The following is a 15,622-nucleotide window of genomic DNA, read 5'->3' on the forward strand; positions in this document are numbered from 1 at the left end:
ACTCCAAATTTGATCATAAAATTGTGATCATATTTCCGATGGCATGTAGCAAAAATTATGTTGATTCGTTAGATACAACAAGAGATATTCACGATCAAAAACTTATCACTCTCTCAGAGGGTAATTTTTGAAAAGGCACCCCATAGTAAAGTAAGTCGTATTCACGACAAAACGTTTTAAATTTGATGCAAATTACAAAAGAAATGACATCACATTTTTCAAAAGTTGTAGAAATCTCTCATATTAATAGAGATAAAATTAGAGTTGTTGTTAACGATTTGAAACAGGCGAACGAAATTGTAACCTGTAAATTATTTCTGTTGAATATAGAGTTTACATTCCATCGAAGGAGGTGGAAATTGACGGTGTTGTTACTGAAGCAAGTCTGACAGCTGATGATATAATTAAAAATGTAGTTGGTCGTTTCAAAAACTCCATGCAAAAACAAATGCAAGCAATTGCAATCAGCATCTATTGTCGATGTAAATAGGTCTTATCGCCCCTCAGATTCGTTTCGAGTAACATTTGCCGAATCTGCGTTGCCTAGCCATGGCTATATCGATAAAATTCGTCTTCCTGTTCGGCTTTTCGTACAGCATGTTATGAATTGCACGAACTGTAAAAAGTTCGGACATACAGATACTACTTATTGTAGTAATATAGTTTAAATGTATAAAATGTCAAGGGCCTCATAATGATAATCTTTGCGATAAAGATATTGAAAAATGTGTTTATTGTGGGGAAAGTCCTCATGATCTCTCAGTATGCGCAGCATTTAAGTTGCGTAGAGACAAAATTAAGCTTTCTTCAAAAAGCACGGTCTAAGCGCACATATGCAGAAATGCTTAAAACAATTATTGATGTCCCCCACTCGAAACAGAAAACGGTTTTTCAAATCTAGAGCCAGAGGAATCTGATTCTGATGAAAATAGTGAAGTCACTAATCAAGTTTCTGTTAAGAGGAGGAAGTCTTCCTCCGAATTACCAAAGAAGACACCTAGAATTACACCTCGAAAAAACGATCCCCGTGTTAAATCTAAAAAGCCATATTTAAAAGCAAAAATTGTGCCTCCTGGTTTGTCAAATTCACAAACCAATGCTGGAACTAGCACAAGAAAAGACAATAATCCAGTGGGCTCCGATTCACATTCACCAATAGGATTACTGAAGTTTTCAGAAATTGTAGAATGAATTTTCGCAGCATTCAATATTTCTGAACCTCTAAAGACCATTTTAACGGCATTCCTTCCAATAGCTAGACATTTTTTTAAACAGTTATCAGTTCAATGACCAGTTCTCTCAGGTTTTGTATCATTTGATGGATAATTTATCATCCGGCGCAAATGATTCAATCACTGTCCTGCAGTGGACTTGTCGAAGCATCAGGCCAAAACTTGATTCATTTAAAATTTTGTTGTATAGTCAAAAATGTGATGTATTTGCTTTGTGCGAAACATGGCTTACATCAAACATAACCTTAAATTTTAATGACTTCAACATTATACGTCTCGATAGAGACTCTCCGTATGGCGGAGTGCTTCTAGGAATTAAGCAATGTTATTCCTTTTCTAGATTAAACATACCTTCGACTTCTAGTATAGAAGTTGTTGCTTGCCAAATAAACATTAAAGGAAAGGATATTTGCATTGCTCCGGTATATAATCCTTCAAGAGCTCAAGTTGGTCAACCACAGCTTAATGAAATGGTCGAAGCCCTCCCTGCTCCACGATTGGTTCTGGGAGATTTTAATTAGCACGCGAATGCAATGATAGCAGATCATCTATAATATATAATATTTGCGACAATTTTAGCATGGCGATATTAAATATGGGTAGCATGACACGGATCCCAAGACCTCAAGAGAAACCTCGATCAGCACTCTTTCGAATACGGCCAGACGAATGAGGAATCGTAACGTAGGAAATGAGAGTGAGGAATACTCGAACCGATGGATATTTGAATTTGCGAGGAAAGTTTGTCCAGATTATGTTCCTACCATAGCATTATTAGGGAGTCTTCTCCAAATAATGGTTCCATTGATAGCACCTTTTCAATGATGGAATATTGCATAGCACTCATGTCTTGTACCAATAACGCTCCTAGGTTCGACAGAATTAAATTCAACTTGGTGAAGAATCTGCTCAACCTTGCAAAAAGACGTTTGTTGGAATTGTTCAACAAGTTTCTTGAGCAAAATATTGTTCCACCCGACTGGAGGCAAGTGAAAGTTATCGCCATTCAAAAGCCGGGGAAACCAGCTTCCAATCACAACTCATATAGACCCAGTGCAATGTTGCCCTGCATCAGAAAATTGTTTGAAAAAATTATTCTTTGACGTCTCGACACTTGGGTCGAGACGAACGGTTTGTTGTCAGATACTCAGTTTGGCTTCCGTAGAAATAAAGGGATGAATGATTGCCTTGCAGTACTTTCGTCCGACATCCAAATTGCTTTCGCTCAAAAACAACAAATGGCATCTGTATTTTTAGACATTAAAGTAGCATGTTCTTTCACACAAGCTTCATCAACATGGACTTCAAGCGATTATAAATAATTATTTGCACAACCTTTTGTCAGAGAAATGCATGTATTTTTCACATGACGATTTAACAACATTCAGAATTAGCTACATTAGGTCTCCCGCAAGGCTCATGCCTAAGTCCGCTCCTCTATAACTTTTACGTGAATGACATTAACAACTGTCTAACACATGGATCAATAAATCCCGAGACTAAAGCAGAGATGGCGCTCGTAGTAAACCAGTAACCACGTCTTTCTAGAGTACTAACCTTTGCTTGAAACGGGTCAAAATTTTAAGTCGATCCGACCAGAAAAAGCTGAGTTATCGAGGTTGGAGTAAAGTTGTTTTGTAGTTTGTTTAAAAAATGGAAAAAACCGAGTTTCGTGTTTTGATAAAACATTGTTTATTAATGGGTAAAACACCGTGCAAGAGAAACAATGGATTGAAAAATGTTATCAACGATTTGTCGGTGGTTCGCCGAGTTTAAACGTGATCGTACCGACACAAATGACGCGGAACGCTCGGGTAGACCTGTGGAAGCCGTTAAACCGTAAAATGTGAGTGAAGTGACAAAAATTATAATGAAAGATCGTAAAGTGAAGCTCCGTGAGATTGCTGAGATGACATAGATATCATATGGAAGTGTATTTACTAGCCTACATGAAAAATTGAGCATGAAAAAGGTTTTTTCCAAATGGGTGCCGCGATTGCTTTCGATGGAACAAAAACAGCAACGAGTCGATGATTCAGAAATTGAACGAATTGGGCTTTGATCTGCTTCCCCCCCCCCTCCCCTACTCGCCAGATTTAGCCCCCAGTGACTACTGGCTCTTTGCTGATCTTAAAAAAATGCTCCAGGGAAAAAGATTTGGCTCAAATGAGGAGGTCATCGCTGAAACTGAAGCTTATTTTGAAGCGAAAGATAATTTTTTTTATAAACATGGTATTGAAAAATTGGAAAAACGTGGGAACCATTGTATCACCCTAAAAAGTTACTGGACCCAAATCTATTGATCTGCAAAAACCTTTGCAAGATAACTTGTCTGTTTCTGCTCTTCATCTGTTCATTCGATTTCTCTACGGAGAAAACAGAGCTGGTCGTCTTTTCAAGAAAGCATGATCCCGCGCAGCTTCTGCTTCATATGCTGGGATGAATGATATTTTTTTGGTAGCTAATGGAAAAAGTACACCCGTTTCTCATTAGAAGCGCTGTTAGTGTCTCCGTACAATGGGAAATCTATGTTTATTCGATTTATGGTTGTATCCACAATACATAGTAGTATAGTACAGACTCTCATAGTAACAGACCGGCGAATACTTCTGTGGTTGACAGTTTCACCAGCGTGCCTAGAATTAAGTCCCATACTAGGATTCTAAATTTAAGCTAGCGAATAATGAAATCTCGCGCATCGTCTAGCTCCCGGGTAACGGCATCGAATCATAAATCCGTTAGAAAATAAGAGCAACTACCGATGTCGTCATTCAAAGGGCTAAAGTAAAGTAATGTAAGCACTTATCTCGGGCAGGGTTATAACCTTCTCGAAAAAGGAAGGAATAGCATAAAACACATGCCTCGAAACAAGTTAATGACCTCCTTGAAGGGAGTAGAAACAGCGTGATTTAACTTGTCGTAGTTGGGATCGCAAGCTGGAAAATGTAATGGAAAGAAGGAAATAGGGAATCGTTTTGTAACGCCTGTATTCTCTCTCTTCCTTATAGTACAACCGCGCATGCGCACAAGCCAAGAAAGGTAAGAAACACGAAATTCAGGCTTATGCGAAAGCGCGGGAATAAAATAAAATCTATCATTAGCGGCCCTTACACGAGCATTAAAAATGTCATTTTAAATGATGACTAACTAATGATGTAATTCAAATTTGTTAGAAATTTCGTCATTAGTGCACCACTACACGTTCATTAAAATGATATATTTTTTTTACTAATGACATTTTTAATGACTCGTGTAAGGGCCGCTATTAGATGTAAGTGTTTTTTATCTTATAGTATATAAGGAAAAAAATGTTATTGATAAAGTGGTAGTACAAAATTAGAACTTGTTTTGTTTGTAACAAACCAGAAAGAACTCACACACGCCACAACTTCTTTGGGAGCCAAACGAACCGTCAAATTCCTATGCTAGAGCATGGGAGTTTGACGGTTCGTTTGGCTCCCTCAGAGGTATTCGCAACATTCTCCACCAGACGGCGCTTTTGTTTTCACGGGTTGCTCAACTACATTACTATTAAACTGGGAAATCTATTGGCGTTTTCGTTTTTAATTTGCACTACACCGGTGCAGTGCTACACTGAGGCATGAATAAACGAACAAAAATGACGAAAACATAAACAGTAACCATTGACTACAATTAACGATTCCATTGCACAGAGCTACACCAAACTTTTGATGAGTGCTACACCAGTGGTATCGGTGCAGAAAAAGTGTAGCACTGGTGTAGTGCAATTGGTAAAAACGAACGGTTTAGGTGCAGTTTTCGCTACACCGGTGTAGTGCAATTTAAAAACGAAAACGACATATGTTTATTTAATTTATGATGCAACGGCGAGGAAAAACTTATGTATATTGCCTATGAAATAAACATATTTATGGAAAAAAGAAACAGTAACCTTTGACTACACTAAACGATTCCATTGCACAGAGCTACAACGGTGCACTGGTGTAGTGCAATTGGTAAAAACGAACGGTTTCAGTGCAGCCTTCGCTCAACTCTTTTGGTTTGAACTTAAGGTTCATTTTGTGGGCCGTTTCTCTTATGCACCGGTTTTCTTTCGTATGCATGATCGAAATTGAATCATTGATTTGATATGATGCAATGAATGCAATGCGAATTAGTTTATCTTTAATTTATGTCGACTAAATTGAATCTCTTAAAGAGCCGAAGATCCGATCAGCTCGTAGCGTGTTCCCTTCGTCATAATGCAGTAAACTGGCCCGCATAGCGTTTTGGCTACCTGGGCAGCCATGGCCACCAGAAGGCTACCAAAATTGATTCAGTTACGGTTGTCAAATCCAATTTGACAAAACAAAGTCGCCTGTATCCAAGTTAGCCGAGCGTTTTCATCTTCTCACCTTCGCTGAAAATGTCAAAGATTTCAATGTGGAAAAATCCTGGTGGATACGGTTGTATCGTTTGAGTTGTATTCCTGGCAGCGGTGAGGCAGCCGGTCACCAGAATGTCTGCCAGCCATATTTTTCCAGCTGGCAGCGTTTAGTCAGCCATCTGTCAGCCATGCGTATGCGGGGGGTAGCAAATGAGTGAGCTGATGAGCTACGGTTCTTTTGAAAAGAGCTGTGAGCTGTCAGCTCACTCACTTCAATGATTCGATTCACTGGAACAGCTCAGGAGCGAAATGCCCATCTCTATCATAAAGCAATTATCAAAGAAAATAAACAATCTACTACTTGATTTATAATTATATAACGGTTCTACTAACACTGTACTGTAATCGTAGCAATCCGCCCCAATTCAATTAGAAATTTGCAACTGTCACTGCAATTTCTACTCGCGTTTTCTCTCGCAACTCGTTTGATAATCTCGAAAATTACCAAAAAAAAATCCAGCAGTCCAATATGACGTCCGATAAACCGACTATCGAAATAAAAAACGGCAAGCGAATAAACGGTGTGAATCGTCGTTCTAAAGATTTTCACCGCCGTTATCTGGCGCTATGTCGTGCAAAGAATTTTCAACCATTATCGGAGCTTGCCGTAACCGAGAGCACAGTGCGTAGGTCGAATTGCGAACAACACTTCCCGTCGCTAAATGTTTACGGTGATCGCTTCAAAGAGTGTGATTGGTTGCTGATCATTGATGCACTGCTTGAAGATACCTCGCTCGAGATGGTCGCTATTCGACTACGAAAAGTTCCTAACGATAGTGAGCAATACCTTGAACGTGACAAATATGCTGGATTAATCCTGCACTATTTTCAGCACCTGATAACCGTTGTCAACGGATGGACTTGGTTACGGAACGTCCAACCGTGTTGACTAACCGCTTGTTTTCACGTTTAATCGACAGTTTGGGACATTTTTTAGTGAAGAATCAAGTTGTGAGCGTTTTCACCTTAGAAGCGCTTCCGATCCACGGAACACATATGTCAACTCTCGTTAATGTAAGTAAAAAACAATTTATGCAAAATCGTGTAAGCAATATTTACAAAAAAAACTCGAGAAATTATTGTATTTAGTTATCTGTAGTCATTAGTCGAGACATCATATTATTTAACTAATTACCCGATATTATGTGAAGATTTCGATGCTATCGGAGTCAGTACTGTCATTTCGGGCCTCACTTGAGATGAACCCGTTTCATGAAACAATAACAAAAACTATAATGCCCTCGACTGATCCAACAGATTTCGTAGCCGAATCATAGTGTACAGAACCATTGCATGGTTGATCCTACCGACACTCAGAGTCGTTCCAGGTCAGGACTCAAACATACGACAACTAGCTTGTAAGACTAGCGCCCTACACTTTGAGCCACCAACTCGAAGTAATGCTAATTTTTATCTTGGTCTTTGGAGTGTTAAATTATCCATGTAACCCAACGATGTCAATTTCTATTGTATGCTTTCAGATAAAAATTTGAGCACTCTTTTGCTGTTGTGTTATTGAAATGTTTCTACATCAAAACAAATTCAAAAACCTCTCGTAATCCACCTTGTTGTATAAATATACCTTTATCATATTACTGTGAGATTGATCCCAGTTTAGAATATTTTTTACGTTACATGCATAGCTTCTCTAAATGAATGGCTGGATGCAAAAATCGGATAAGTGCAACTTAGTTTGGAAAATCCGCTTATATACTTTCGAATGTAAAACCGCATAAGAACATTAGGTGCAAAACCCGTTGCAAACTTTTTTTGTTTCGATTATAGAGGTTTTAACCTTAAGGTCATTCGCCTCTTCGAAAAATCGAACCCAGACAGGCTGCGTGAACCAGAAGTCGTATCCGAACAAAATTCCATAATGTTCTATGGGACCTCTCATTTGAAAGCATGTGAAATCGGTCTGACAAAATTGGATGACCTTTTTTTTCTCATTTTACTCCGTTACCCCGGAGTGGGATCCAGACAAAATTCAATAGCAGGCTATATGACTGAAGGGCCTTTTAATTAAAGAAAAGTTTAAAAAAGTCGATAAAATCGGTCTCTGAGAAAATCGAGTATTTTTTTTTCATTTTACCTCACTATTCTCGAATCAGAAGTCAATAGTTTGTGAAAACTTAGACACCAACATTTTTTTTATCTCGACGCGCTGAGTTGAATGGTATAGGGGCTGGAGTCTACTAGGAGATTGGTAGTACCAATTATCTTTCTCCGGACAGTACCAGCCTAGATGTCGTACGAAATCCGGCGGCAACAATTGCAAGATTTTTTTTTGAGTTACCGGATTTTTTCAACGTTTAACATCTGATTACTTTATTTTACCAAATTATCTCTTCATTCATTCAACTTATCATTATTTTTCTTTCTTCCATGTTATTGCTTATCTTTCAAGATTATAAATTGAATGATCGAACCACATTCGATCGAAAAATCAATACGTCATTTTTCGCGGTAAATAATAAAGTGGAAAAAATAAACAATCTAGACGCGCGTCAAATCTGTTTATATTTGTTTGAAGATTTAAAATGATTTGATATAGTTTAAAGAATATGTCACTACAATTATTCTACTATTTTGTCTAAATTCTATTTACTCGTTTATTTCGTAGCAAGTAATTCCAATTTTAAAAATATAGTTTTCATCCGTTATGCGATAGTATTTCAAATTTTTCTTCAGCTTCCTCGAATAAGAACTGTGAATAAAGACTTCCCGGGACTTCAGTATAGAATATTGTTTACCCGTTCACTCGGGAAGTCTGTGAATTCAGTGGTGCATCCGAGCATCTTGAAACCGGAACGTACTTAGTCGCGCGCGAATACGTCCATTACTGAAATTTTTACTAACAAATATCCTTCTCCCGTGACACTTTAAGGGTGCGCAGTAATATATACCTCTAGTAACAAGTGTTGGACTAACATCACTTCCCAGTACTTAGACGATCTACGTTCGGGCCTGGCCGGCACCGGTACTGATCAAAGAACTCTGGGATTACCAGAAGATGTACATTGAAGGATGAAGATGATGCCAGTCTCAGGTCTGATCATCTAGGAATTTTCTGTACAATTTCAGCTAATCCCGATCAATAGTAGAGTAGCTACCAGACGTGGACGTTCCCTTCGGGCCTGTTCTTAAAAGTCGGTTATCACAGTGATTGCGTAGCCCTTCCTTTCATTACTAGGCGACCTTGAACAACTGGGTTTAATCAATGAAGATAACATGCGATAGAATGTTTTCGTTTCAAATATGTGTTAATGATTATACTGACGCATCAGTCTTGCGTGTAAAATGAGATTATAGCTTTGCTTCTCAGACCTCTACCGTTCTAATAGTAATGTTTACTTTCAGGGCCTGCAACAAAATTGCTCCATCACCGAGCTAAGTTTTGCGCGTAGTGCGATCCGAGATGAAGGTTGTGAGTTAGTTTGCAATACCGTAATGCATCTACCAAAAATAGAATCCTTAAATCTCTCAGCTTGTCATCTGACGGCCAGAGGTTGTCATTCAGTAGCCGAATTGATCAAATATCAAAAAATACAGCGCTTTGCTCAGAGTTGGCAACATTCACTTCGATATAGAAATATAGACACCAACAATATGCAAGGATTGCGAAATATATTGCTAAATGGTAATCGAAACATCGGAGATGAAGGATTGATAGAACTAACAGAGATTCTAAAGGATGATGAATGGATCCGGCAAGTGCATTTGAGAAACTGTGGTCTCACTGACAAGGGTGCTAAATCTTTGGTAGACTGTTTAAATATTAACAAGACAATTGAAAAGTTCGACATCCGTGCAAATTTGGGAATCTCGAATGAAACCTGTTACGAAACTTTAATAAAGCTTGGAGTTGAGGTGGAATCTTCAGACAGTAACCAATCATTTACGACCGGAACAGCCGGAGGAAAAAAGTTGAAACCTTCGGAACAAATAAAATTTTTACAGCACCAGCTGGCGGCCGAGCGACACCGAAGTACACAGCTTCAATTGATGGTAGAAACATTGCATCTACAGCAGACAGAGTTTAACACGCAGATGAACAAGCTGAAGCATGATTTCAACCAGATTGTTCATGAGTATGTAGATATTATTGCTAATGATTTTTAGATTTTATAAAACTCTATTTCTGTAGGCGTGACGACTTACTTATTCAAAGACAGAACAGAAACAAGGAGCGCCCAAAAAGTCGACGATCCAACGCACGTAAATGTAAAAGTGAGGCTCTACCGAAGCCGTGCCAGTTGTTCAGTCCAAGACGAGTCACTAGTCAGCGCAATGACGGTATCATCGGTATAACTAAGTCGGAGATTTTCCTTCGTGCGATGCGCGATCCGCACTCAGAATTAGAAACAATCAGCACGAGACAGCCTAACCGATCTCACATGCTGGAGCGAGCAATCGGAGATGGTGGCCTAACTAGTCAACTAAACGATATCACTGAGCTAAACGAAGAATTGGGGGCTGTACATAACAGTTTCACTGAAGGTGGTTGTGGAGACAACATTAAAGTTACAAAAGTGGGGCAGTTTGGGGCATTCCGAAAAGATTCACTACACGAACAACTGAACGAAGGAACAAGTGATGAGGACTATTTTATAAAAATTGGCGAGGCGGCTGACCACTGGACAAGTAAGAAAAAAACTAATGGTTACGTAACCAGTAACGACGAAGAAGATGATTTGGACGAGACAAGTGCCAATTCATTCTCCGGAGCAGATCTGTTGAAAATGATTGTGAAAAAATGTTCCCCTGAACATACGATTGAAACGCAATCAATGTGCATCAAAAATTGACACGAACCATATTGTTCCAAGTAACATAATTATATTTCCGAAGCATTTTCATACATATGAAAATATAAAACAACTAAATTTTCGATGATTTAAATTGGTGTTTTTGTGGAAATTTGTGTTTCTATATGAATTAATCACACACATTTAAAACCGTTTGTCGAGCTTGGCATAATGAAATTAATGAGTTAATTTAGCACGCAAAAGCCAATGGATATGGAATGTTGTAAAACTATTTTTTTTCGGAAAACTACTTTTTTAACTGAAAATATTTAGTTTTGTTTATTTTGTGTAGCGCAATCTAATACAAATCCATTGAAGCAGTGTTGCTAACTTTTTTTATTAGGGAATTGAAATCTGCATTCATAAAATGTAAGCAATTTTCCATCAAACGTTAGTGAAAAATTTATCAAAACTAATATTTCATCCAAAAAGTCTGGCTTAACGTTCGTTTGAGAATAAATTATTGCTAAAAAAGATTGTTTGAAACTCAATTATGAAAGCCTCTTTGATAAATTGGTTACACTGCATATAAGAATACATAGATCTATGACATACGTACCAAATAAAATGTACGTAATACACAAATTACCAACACAAGTTAACTTGGGTTACTCTTGATCTTTAAGGTCATTCGCCTCTTCGGACCAGAAAAACTTTCTGCGGGGTTGGGAATGTGTTGTAACAGATAGCTGAAACCATCATTATTAAGAGAAGGCAAAGATGAAAAAATTACATTGTAACGAGAAAGAAACACAGCCTGTGACATTTATCTAAACAATCGTTGTATCCAGTACATCAAATTTACAAAAAGTTACACGAATAATTATGCATATATGATTATATTAACGCCACAGACGATTAAAAACTCGAACTCACATCTTAACCTCACTCATATTCTTAATAATCATATCCAACTTTTGTTGAATTTGAACCAGATAATCATCTTTGGTGGCAATTTCGCAAAGCCTGTGTCGTTCTTCGTCAAGCTCGAATTTTACACCACGAATTGCTTTCTGCTGGAAACAATAGCGAATGAACTCGTACCAGTTGGGATCTTGTTGCAGCGTTTCCGGATTGCCAATTACAATTAGTAGAGCTTTCGCCCGAGTCAATGCCACATTGAGTCGTTTAACATTGCTTAAGAACCCAACTCCACTGGTACCAGATCGTACCGTAGTCAGTATCATAATCGGCTTCTCCCGACCCTGAAACGCTTCTACCGACCCAACATCTATTTTGTTCCAACCATGCCGTTGACACATCTGTTTCAACTTTACGCATTGTTTTTTGTACGGACTAACAATGCCGATTTCTTCCTGTGACACGGTGCGATCGTTGATTCCGTTGGTAATAATTTTATCCAAGTAAAAATTAACGAGTTCTATCTCCTTTCGGTTAAAATAACTTGTGGAGTTTGGTTCACGAGCCAAGCTGCCCATGGTTGATTCGAAGATAATTGGAAATACAGCCGACGGTAACTCTTTCCAACTCAGAGCCCAATCAATCGTATCACATGGTGCACTCGGTATCAACTCATTCTGGTAAAACATATTGTTCGAGAAATGCAGTATAGCTGCATGGGAACGATAATTTTTTACAAGTTTTGTAATTAAAGATGAATTGTAGCTGCCTGATTGTGGATCTTTTAGGTATATATCAAGAGCCATAAGACGTTCTAGCATCGACACATTTAGTCCCATATTGGTAGCAAACTCTGAGCGTGTGATCGGTCCCAGCTGCAAAGGATCGCCTGACAAAATGATGGAACCCTGGACAGATGATGTGGACGTTATTACTCCAGCGATTGGAACCAGCGCAGATGCCTCTGTTGCACTTCCACACTCGTCGATGAACACATAACTGAAGTGGCCTGGTCTTATTTTGGCCTGTATTAATCGTCCAGTTGTAGTTAAGGTACTAATTACAATGCGCTTCTCGTAAAGTTCCTGTTTCGAAGGTAGTCTATATGATCCTGTATTGAGATTGGAACACTCAATTAATCCATAGCTCATATCGGCAAGCATGCGCTCCGCTTGTTTGGAAAAAAATCGAAAAACATCCGACTTGGGAACGATACGTAACAAACGCTCGGTAAGTTCGTTGCAAGCAAAGTTCGATGAAGCCGTCACTAGTATGAAAGCATCCGATTTAAGTTTCCAAATTTGTGCGATTGCTTCAACCAACGTTGATGTTTTACCGGTACCCGGTGGACCAAACAGAATGTAGGGAGCTGGTCGAGCTGTTTCGTTGATGATATTAACAACAGCAATCTGTTGTTCTTCGTTGGAGTCAACATTACAGTTGAACCATTGAAATTGTTTCCTGCAATGAATTTTTAAATTAATCTTACTCTACTTTTGCTGTAAACTGCCTTTTCCAACTTTTCTACAAAAAAAATCTAATGACACGGCAACACAACAGTGAAATACATACCTAGAAAACTGCGGAAATTTCTGCAATGGTTTCGAAGGAAAAAAGAATGCACTGAGATTCTGCTTTTTAATAATTTCCAACGCTTGATATTCCATTCGAATAGGAGTACGATTTGGGTTAAATTTTAAGCGCCATTTAATATCTTTTTTCAGAGGCTCTTCGGTTTCAAATAGAACTTTATTAATATAGATCTGTGCGATGACTCCGATTACTGTTTTTATTGATTTGTTGGGTCGGGTATAGGACAATTCGACGTAATCTCCTTCTACCAACGATTTTGGAGCCGTGCCAAATTGACTAAGCTAAACAAATAATTTTTAGTTATAAGTAGAGTAGGATGTAGTCAGCATTTAATTACCTGTAAACTGTAGAATCGTTTTTGACCTCCAAATTCAAGTGAAACATTGTTCATTTCGTATTGAGACAGTTCATACTGAACGTTATAGTCTTCAATATTGTTCATAAGCTGCAACATTCGGACGTAATTATCCGCTTTGAGGCGACTGTCCTTATCTGAATTTAACAAAGATCTGAAAAAAAAACATTCATTAACAAATGTTTATTTGCAGACCAACTCAAGTCTTACTGAATCTCTTCGCACAGTTTTCGTTCTTCCGGTGAATAAGTTCCTGATAATTTGAAATTATTTTTAAAAATAGCTATTAATTCCGAGGGTGGTGGGTAATCTCCCAGCTTGCCTAGAACGATTGGAGTGTGCTGAATGCGCAATTCTACAGGTTCTTTCAACACACGAAAATAGTACTGTTCCACATACTGTAAAATACGACTAAAATGTATCAAAATAGTATAATCATGTCCGGCCACTAGAAACATCCCACTTGTGATAGTGAATTTATATGTATCTCCAGGATTTATGGTGATTGGCCAAACATCCCGGTTAATCGGCATCAACTGTTTTGTGGTATGATATAAATAAACGCATTCTACATGTAAAGCCATGTGATATGTGTTTCGAATAGTGAATGGCGTAACTGGATTTAATGCATCGTAATGATGTGAAATATCTAGTTTTTGTCCAGTTTTAAAGCAATCTTCGTTCATCTCGATTCTAAAATTCACTCCATGTACCGAATCAAAATGTTTTGAATAATCTTCGGCACATCGAAAGCTCTTACGGCACACAAAACAATCACTTGACGATGGTTCGAAATTGTGTTTCATTAACCGTTCGAAGGTTGTCACATGACTGATCGAAGCTAGTGAGCAATTTGCTTCAATCAAATCACGAATATCCTGTAAAGCTTTTTCGTTATGACATACAACTCCCTGTGGAGTAACCTCGTTTTTCTTATTTGTTGTCAATAGCACTGGAAACGATATATTAGAATTCACCATTTTAAACTTTTTAATAAAATTTACCGTCTTGTTCGTGCTTCTCCATTAGCTCCCTTAGTCGTTCCATGTTAAACTTGAATTGACTATTTTGCCCTTCGACGTGCTTTTCAGGTTGTCGGTTTCGCGTAATTAAATCGTGATTCATAAGCACCCATCCCAGTTCGTCCATTTTTATACGTGTAATTCGGCGCAACTTAATTTCTTCAAACAATTTCTCCCGTAATTTGCGTTTGATAATACCACCATCTTTTATTAAATTATGTCGATATATACGAACCACAAAAGACTCGATCTCATGTTTTTGTCCTGCCACGATAAGTTTAATTCTTAATTGAGTTCATTTATTTTTTTCGATGCAACTTACGATTAAACCGTTGCTGCATGAAATTATTCCTAGAGGATTCCATTTTGCGATAGATAGTGATACTAGAGCCGAAATATAAATATATTGAGGATCGCACTTCAATAACGGGGTGTGAAATAAAATTCAATAGAAGCTTATTATCACTGACTATCCGTAATCTTAGCATACTTACCCAAAACAATTTGTACAATTTTACTACAATCTTAAAACAAAAAATAAAATAAAATAAAATAAACTACTCAAAACTGTTGGCAACCAGAGAAGCCAGGTAAAAATTTCGAAAATTTTAAATTCTCGGGTAATTTTTCAAAAGGACGTATAAGCAATATCTTCAGACCAGGGTTGCCACATTTAAATCTGCATTTCTCAGAAGAAAAATCTGTAAATCTGTATCGGGAGCTCAAAAACCTGTATTGAAAATCTGTATATGAATCTGTATAATGAGTGATGAGAAATGAAAGCACAACGGAATGAAAAAGTCTTTAGAACCCAAATTTAAAGAAACCAAAACTTTTCTTAGTCTGAATTTTATGATGTTGTAGTTGAACGCTGGAAGTTGTTTTTGCGTTTGAGTCTCTCGAAATAATGATTTGACGAATAACTTTTAAAATCCAATCAGAAAGTGAGAACTCAATCTGATTATTTTCACTTTCGTTCATTAGGTATAATGCAATTTGCAATCTTTCTTCTTTATTACCTTACGTTATGGCCGAGATCATCATCTTTCCACCTTATCAGAAGCAATTTTTGAAAGTATAAGCAATTACGCTGCACTAGTTGTAAATAAAAGTAAACATAAACAAATCTTTATTAGCAGATAGAACATCTGTGTTTACTGTCCTTAACATACTCTTTTTTATAAGTTCTATTCTCTATTTAGAATTAACACACAATCCGGATAATATTTTCATTTTGAAAAAACAATCAATACCGTTATTTAAAAGATTTTAACTTGATCATTATTCAATTTTTAATCCACGCTATCGAAAATCTGTACAAAACTGTATTTTTTTAGAAAAAT

The 15,622-nt window shown here is 37.6% G+C and overlaps 2 protein-coding genes across 13 annotated transcripts; one reads left to right on the forward strand and one right to left on the reverse strand.

Moving 5' to 3' along the window:
* The first annotated feature begins 5,998 nt into the window (after nt 1–5,998).
* Nucleotides 5,999–11,200, forward strand: LOC131436784 (protein Cep78 homolog). Of its 11 annotated transcripts, XM_058605693.1 has the most exons (5): nt 5,999–6,416; nt 6,473–6,654; nt 9,001–9,067; nt 9,128–9,731; nt 9,788–11,200. In XM_058605693.1, the coding sequence occupies exons 1-5, from the start codon at nt 6,110–6,112 to the stop codon at nt 10,446–10,448; spliced, it is 1,821 nt and encodes a 606-aa protein (XP_058461676.1). In that variant the 5' UTR covers nt 5,999–6,109; the 3' UTR covers nt 10,449–11,200. The 11 variants fall into 11 exon arrangements, with proteins under 11 accessions (XP_058461676.1, XP_058461675.1, XP_058461679.1 ...); XM_058605692.1 differs by having other exon boundaries at nt 9,001–9,731; XM_058605696.1 differs by lacking the exons at nt 5,999–6,416; nt 6,473–6,654 and adding exons at nt 8,194–8,689; nt 8,742–8,935 and having other exon boundaries at nt 9,001–9,731.
* Nucleotides 11,201–11,218: 18 nt separating this feature from the next.
* On the reverse strand, nt 11,219–14,909 carry LOC131436783 (putative helicase MOV-10). 2 transcript variants are annotated; one of them, XM_058605690.1, is made up of 7 exons: nt 14,774–14,909; nt 14,602–14,663; nt 14,262–14,543; nt 13,468–14,209; nt 13,240–13,411; nt 12,882–13,183; nt 11,219–12,770 (listed from the first exon to the last, which is right to left on the reverse strand). In XM_058605690.1, the coding sequence occupies exons 2-7, from the start codon at nt 14,642–14,644 to the stop codon at nt 11,321–11,323; spliced, it is 2,991 nt and encodes a 996-aa protein (XP_058461673.1). In that variant the 5' UTR covers nt 14,645–14,663; nt 14,774–14,909; the 3' UTR covers nt 11,219–11,320. The 2 variants fall into 2 exon arrangements, with proteins under 2 accessions (XP_058461673.1, XP_058461674.1); XM_058605691.1 differs by having other exon boundaries at nt 14,602–14,697; nt 14,774–14,860.
* Between the last annotated feature and the right edge of the window lie 713 nt (nt 14,910–15,622).

This window comes from Malaya genurostris, chromosome 3 (assembly GCF_030247185.1).
Source record: "Malaya genurostris strain Urasoe2022 chromosome 3, Malgen_1.1, whole genome shotgun sequence".
Lineage (NCBI taxonomy): Eukaryota > Metazoa > Arthropoda > Insecta > Diptera > Culicidae > Malaya > Malaya genurostris.

Coding starts and splice junctions, on each gene's coding strand:
- LOC131436784 (XM_058605692.1), top strand. CDS start 6,110: ATGACGTCCGATAAACCGACTATCGAAATAAAAAACGGCAAGCGAATA. Junction 6,417..6,472: donor ACGAAAAGTTCCTAACGATA/GTGAGCAATACC, acceptor CACTATTTTCAG/CACCTGATAACCGTTGTCAA. Junction 6,655..9,000: donor ATATGTCAACTCTCGTTAAT/GTAAGTAAAAAA, acceptor GTTTACTTTCAG/GGCCTGCAACAAAATTGCTC.
- LOC131436783 (XM_058605690.1), bottom strand. CDS start 14,644: ATGGAATCCTCTAGGAATAATTTCATGCAGCAACGGTTTAATC. Junction 14,544..14,601: donor CATGCAGCAACGGTTTAATC/GTAAGTTGCATC, acceptor TTATCGTGGCAG/GACAAAAACATGAGATCGAG. Junction 13,184..13,239: donor AACGATTCTACAGTTTACAG/GTAATTAAATGC, acceptor TTATTTGTTTAG/CTTAGTCAATTTGGCACGGC.